This window comes from Rhipicephalus sanguineus, chromosome 7, assembly GCF_013339695.2.
Source record: "Rhipicephalus sanguineus isolate Rsan-2018 chromosome 7, BIME_Rsan_1.4, whole genome shotgun sequence".
Taxonomy (NCBI): Eukaryota; Metazoa; Arthropoda; class Arachnida; order Ixodida; family Ixodidae; genus Rhipicephalus; species Rhipicephalus sanguineus.
In genome coordinates this window covers 135,710,762-135,716,761 of record NC_051182.1, presented here as the reverse complement: position 1 = coordinate 135,716,761, position 6,000 = coordinate 135,710,762, and the positions used below count along the sequence as shown (strand labels likewise).

The 6,000-nt window shown below is 47.0% G+C and overlaps 1 protein-coding gene across 1 annotated transcript in view; it reads left to right on the top strand.

Annotated features, from left to right (window-relative positions):
• The first annotated feature begins 1,988 nt into the window (after positions 1 to 1,988).
• The window catches only part of LOC119400029 (myocardin-related transcription factor A), a 259,756-nt gene continuing 255,744 nt past the window's right edge, over positions 1,989 to 6,000 (top strand). Inside the window, exon 1 of the mRNA XM_049417946.1 lies at positions 1,989 to 2,200. Within this exon, the coding sequence (XP_049273903.1) occupies positions 2,026 to 2,200 (175 nt within the window). The 5' untranslated portion in view covers positions 1,989 to 2,025. The remainder of the gene's footprint in view (positions 2,201 to 6,000) is intronic.

Here is a 6,000-nt window from a genome sequence, read left to right as displayed (position 1 = left end):
GTATGTGCGCGTGTATATATTGCAAGCCAAACTGAAAAATTTCGGGGGGGGGTGTTGAACGCCCCCCCCACCCCCCCCTTGGCTACGCCCCTGATGACAATGTATTTCAGTTTTTTTTACCGGTTAAGAACTTTTGAAGGCCTTTGTAGACGCCGTCAAAATCTGTGACGTGACAGCGTATTGTTGCGGGAACTTCAAGGTGGCGTCGCCACGTGCGCGTTCTTTTCCCGCGTTTTTCACGCTTACCGAGTGTTGTGATTTTGTTATTATGAAAGGGTAGTTTGCTATTGCGGAAAAGTCGTTTTTCACTTTAGCGTTTCTTCAATGCAAAGAAAGAAAGAAATAAAGAAAGGAAGGAAGCAAAAAAGAAAGAAAGAAAGGCCGCTTGAACTGCAAGACTCAAAATTCAGAGAACAGCAGACGACAGCATTTGAAGTGCTTACAATGTACTTCTGCAACTCTCGCCTGTCGTCTGCTAGCACCGGCAGAGCTGGGCTCCCGCGCGTCACGTGACACGTACGTCGCCGAGGCGTAAATATTTTGATGAAAAGAAGAATGTGTGCCAAGCTCGCGTGAGCTAGGCTTCGGAGAAGGAGGGGGGTTGAGCCGCGAAGCGGCACAGCGCTAGGTCGCTTGTTTTAATTCGAGTGCCTGTACTCCCCTCCTTCACCGCTAGCTGCACGCAGCTCCCCGGAGCTCCCAGAGGGAGGGCTTCTAAAAATAAGCACATCTTTTATCTCCGACTGGCTGGGCGCCTCTAAGTTGCAAATACGCCGGGTGACGTCACACTAAGGCCCCCTCCTTTCCAACTTGCATGCCTTTCGCTTGCTGCTGTTGAAGATCAAGTCTTTCGACAGTCGAAGCTTCGTTCGTTCGGCAGTTTTTCGCTGACCGTGTGTGTGGGCGTTCTTGTGAAACTACCGGTACATTTCCTTCGGACACTCGGGCTACGGTGTGTTTTAGTACCTCCTTTGTGAACGGAAGCGACAGAACGAAACACACAAAACAGCCGGTGGGAGAGTGCCGCCATAACGTTGTCACCGTCTCTGTCAAGAAGCGAAGCGCCAACCAGAGCCCGGAAACGCTTCGGCGTTTTCCGTTCGGATCTCGCAACCTCCTTCACCAGTGCCACCGCACGGTAAGAGAAACAAAAAATGGAGACACTATGTCCTCGCTCGCAGGCTCGCATCTTACAGCGGCTTCAAGTGACGTCTTCGTGAAATCGCGGTAGTCATCGGACTCCATTCTTGAAGACTCCGGTCGAAGCCTCCTGAGTGTTCAAGCACCCCTAGGACTAACTGCAGCGGTATCTTTGTGAATCAGCGGGGACCGGGTTTATTTGTCGCGGTTTCGAATTGCCGCCACTTCTTCCCATTGGTCAGGCCGGAGCGGCACCGGATGTCGGCGTCAGCTGTTGATCGGGTCACGTGACGTCACAACATCCGGACCGAGCGTGCGGTCCCGCCTTGCCTGCTACCGAATAGGTGTGTGTATGTGCGTGTGTACGCGCGCGGGGCTGTGCGAGTGAAAAAGAAAAACAACAACGCAAGAAATGTTCGTCGTCGACTATCGGATCGTACGCAAGCGAGGAGGAAAGCAAAGGTAGGTAGGTCAACTCTTTGATCACTCTCTTTTGCTTCAAGCGAGTCGTCGCTGAAAGAGAAACCGTTTCTTTAGAGAGAAGTGCGTACGCGTCTGAATCGTTCTCAGCACTCCGTAGCACCGAAAGCAGACGACTGGCCGTCTGCGTTGCGGTTAAGCCTAACTGCTCGCAGGAAGTACCAGTTCACTGTAACAGGAGGGTTGTGCAATGTGAAAAGGAAACAAGAAATACTTGTGTGATTCGGAGCCGCTCCCGCAAGTTTAGCGTTTCGCGCGCTTGTTTGTGTTTATTCGCCCGTGCGGCGCTCGGGAGTTCGGTTGTGCGGCGCTCGGGAGTTCGGACGGATGGATGACACTTGACCGGGTGGTAGTGTGTCAGAAAGTTCGTGGCCGCTCGGTCTCTTGGATCTATCTCGTCGCTTCATGCGCGCTGTTATGCCGTCGAAGGATGCGTGCCGTTCGTTCGACCTGGACTACGAGACGGTCAAGCCACCCCGCTGGATTCAGCCGCCCAGGCTTCTTGTCGGTGCTCCGGTCGGACCCTGCGTTTTCGCGCGGAGACGGTCAAGCCTTCGTCGAGCTCTCGTCAAGCTCAAAGGTGAGCCCTAAAGCTCCGAACAAGCTCGTCAGCATCTCCTCCCCGAATTTTCGTGTCTTTTATTACATCGTCGCGTATTTTTTTTTTTTTTTATGTCTTCGCGTCGCTGTGTGCCGGCTGCAAAACGGAACACCGCAGCTGATGACGACTGGCAAAAAAACTGCGCCGCCGCGCAGTCTCCGTCTCTCGGCGCCGGCAACGTCGTCTGCTACGGAGTCGCGACTGCGCATGCGCGCGCCATTTTTTTTTTTCTCCGAGCGGTCGTCGTCGAAGCAGAAGGCAACAGCACAACAGCCGGTGTCGACTTGAACTCCGCAGGATTGATTAGGGCCGCGAAATCGACTTTGGTCGCTGCGATTCGATCCTTATCGGCGCGAATTAAAGCCTTAACGTCGCACTGGGACCCTTTGAGGACCCTGCGCGTTGTGGAGTCGATAAACGTGACACAGCTGTCGGGGACCAGATCGGGACTGGCGCATTAAATAGGTAAAATAATAATAATAAAAAAACACAACTGCGCTACTATGCTACTATACGGTACGATCGCATACACCTGCCGCCTAGTTATGAGCCGCATGGGGTCCCTTTAATAACCCAGTTTTTTTGTTGTTTTTGTTTCTTTTTTTCCTTGTGTTTGCTTAGCGGAAGCTTAGAGGAACGGTATCACCTTGAAAGCGACGCGATGCTTAGTCGTTAATTTGCTTTTTTTGTTTTCTATCTCTTTTATTCTTTTTGCTCAGCCATCTGGCGCTCACATCAAGTACGGGTGCCCCTGCCCAGGTGATCAGTTGCTCGCTGGATAGAGGGAAGGGTCTTATTTGTTTTGTAATTTTTATATTTTTGTTGCAAAGCTGCGGTTTCATATTGTGACGCCCCGCAAAAACGTGATCCGGTACGGAACGAAAGCCTTTATTTTTTCTTTCTAGATTTTTTTCTATTTCTTTTCCATTTCTTGTCAATCAAGCGCTGTAAAACTGCGAAACGTCAAAATTCCATATATACCCAGGTGTCCGGTGTAAGAAACAAACGGAATATTCTTTTTTAATTTTATTTCAGAAATACCCCTAAAGCCTTATCGAGCGTATTACGCAGGGGACTGGTAAACATAACCATAATTACAATTTAGCACAAAAAGTGGCATCTAGTAGTCATACTGGTACAATACGTGATTAGTAATATGTTGACAAGTAAAGTAGTAAAGGTAACTTAAAATGAAAAGAAAAAAACGGAACGAAAGAGCCAGAAAAAGTATAAATAAAACGTGTTACAACGCAGGTACATAAAAAAAATATCTCAAGTAATGATGTGCTAGTTATTGTTCATTATATAATGTCGAACACCACAAGTCAAACACCGCACCATATAATGTCAAACACCACGCCTATACTCTTTTTTTCTTCTTTTGTTTAGTGAAATACTCGCAAAAAAGATATTGTATAAAATTTGCCATACCTCTTTTTATCTTACTGTGTATAATATGCCCATTTGTTTGTTTTTTTAATATTAGGTGATGTAAGTCTTATTCGTTTCTTCTGTGAATGTATCCATATCTGCTGACTGTGCGGTCCCCAGGTCCCCTCAAGCTGTTTTCTACAGCTTTTTGCCTGGCGGAACACCTAACTTTCTGCGTTGAAAAGAAAGTTAAAAAACAAAAACGTTAAAAAGCTTCACGTGGGACCACGTGCAAGGGGTTATACATTTACCGCTGCCAGACCTGAAACGCGAACGCATGCAGGGCTCGTTACCTTTGTGGACTGTGGCAGGAAACGCGGCAGCCGAAACATGAACGAACTAAAACAATAAATAAAAAGGAATGGTTTAAGAGATGCGATACTGTGTTCGATTGCTTCGTTTTTGCGGTGAAACTCAAGGTCGTCGTGGATACCGGTGTTAGGTAAACTTTTCTTACCGAATGCACTTTAATCGATAGAAAACAAAAAAGAACGTTTAACACCAGGGGCGGTGCCAGTAATATATATATATATATATATATATATATATATATATATATATTTGCTGTTTGTGATTGCAGTCAACAGCATACGTCATCTGATACTGTAAATCATTCATGCCGTCCGTTTGATATTGCCATTGCCAAGTCACCACTGCTGAAACAGACACTTCGTTGTGATGTGTACGTTCCGTTGGTTAAGCACCGACAAATAATGACGAACGGCGCCACATTTTGCTTATTTACATATACCTACTTGACTGTTACTGCCAACCTCAAAGTGATGACGGCAGGCAGGCATATAACCTGTGTTGATACGATTGCAAAGAATTCACACAAATCGTAAGGCGAGTGCATATGTAAATAATGCTAACGAATGTGCGAAGCTTGGCACTTTTTTTAGCCATTGGGCTAATGCAAATAGGATTTCTGTCATAGTTGTAAGGTAACCGCATCTCAAGCGGCTCGGTAAGCGTTCGTTATAAACACGAACCGGTACACGTGACAGCGTGCGAAGCCAGGAATCGATCAATCACCCAGTCACTCTCTCAGTAATCAATCAAGTGATCAGCGAATCCAACCAATCGATCAAGCAATGATTTGACCATTGAATCGATCAATCAATGAACCTGTCGACTGATGAGTGAATTTGACAGATGAATGAATCAATCAACGACCAATCAGTCTGTGAATCTAACCATGCGACCGTTCAATCGATAAATCAATGAACCAGTCAGCTGATCAGTGAATTCGACAAAATGAATGAATGAACCGATCCGTCGGTGAATCCAGTCAAGCGACCAGTCAATCAATATTTACTTGCGATGCAATAGCTGTCACACATACGGAAATATACAGAAGGAGCGAGGGGGACCGGCACCGATGTCACTACATCTTTAAGAAACTATTACAGCAAATACTATATTTTATAAAACGAAATCACTGTCATCAAATCACTCCGTGAAAAATTGTGTAACGATTGGTGTAGTTCTAAATCCTGCACTAGATGTAGCTCCACTACTGTGACGAAGTGCGCAGCACGGGCACCCAGCGGTTCCCGTTCGTAGTGTTCCCGCTGCTCCGGTGGGAAGAGGCGCCGATGTGGCGAAGGCGCCGGTGGGAGGCGCAATCGCTTGCTGGGCGAGTCGGTGGCGCCCTCTCTTGGGCGGCGCAGGAGTCAGCCGCAATGTTTCCGAAGCCTTTATACCAATTTTTAGTTAATATTACTATTAATTGGTCATTTCTGTTAATTATATTGTTTTAGACCTTGTTCGTTTATTCTAACCTGGTTTTGAGCATTGTCGGCTTTGTTTTAGGCCTGTATTGGCCACTTGATTTTGAGCGTGATCACGCCACATGAGATGTACAGGTGGCCGACAAGCCGGGCCCCTAAAGTGCTACGCGCTCAATATAGTTGACTCAGTGTATCGCTTACTCTGCTGTGAGGGCAGCAGGAAGCTGTCCCGGAAAGTACTATGTGAACACACTCTGCCCTCTTACTATAGATCTGCAAGCTGCTGTCTCGAAAACGCGCTAGAGCCAGATTACTTAGGCATAGTCGGTCACAACCTTAAAGGGGTACTGACACCTTTTTTTTTTGAAGGCGAGGTTACTCTACCATACAAATCTCCTGCAGAGATGGCTCTGAGCAAGTGTGAAGCTCAGCAAATGCTGATAAGATATTTTATTTTTATATTAACGTCAATTTTTCCATGGCGCACCTACCGACATCGACACTAGCTTGACGTCAGGCTACAGTACCAATTCTGGTGACTTTACGCAGCAGTTTCGCTAGTTGTGATGACGTTATGTACCAAAACTTCCAAGATGGCCGCTTGTGCGCCACCAA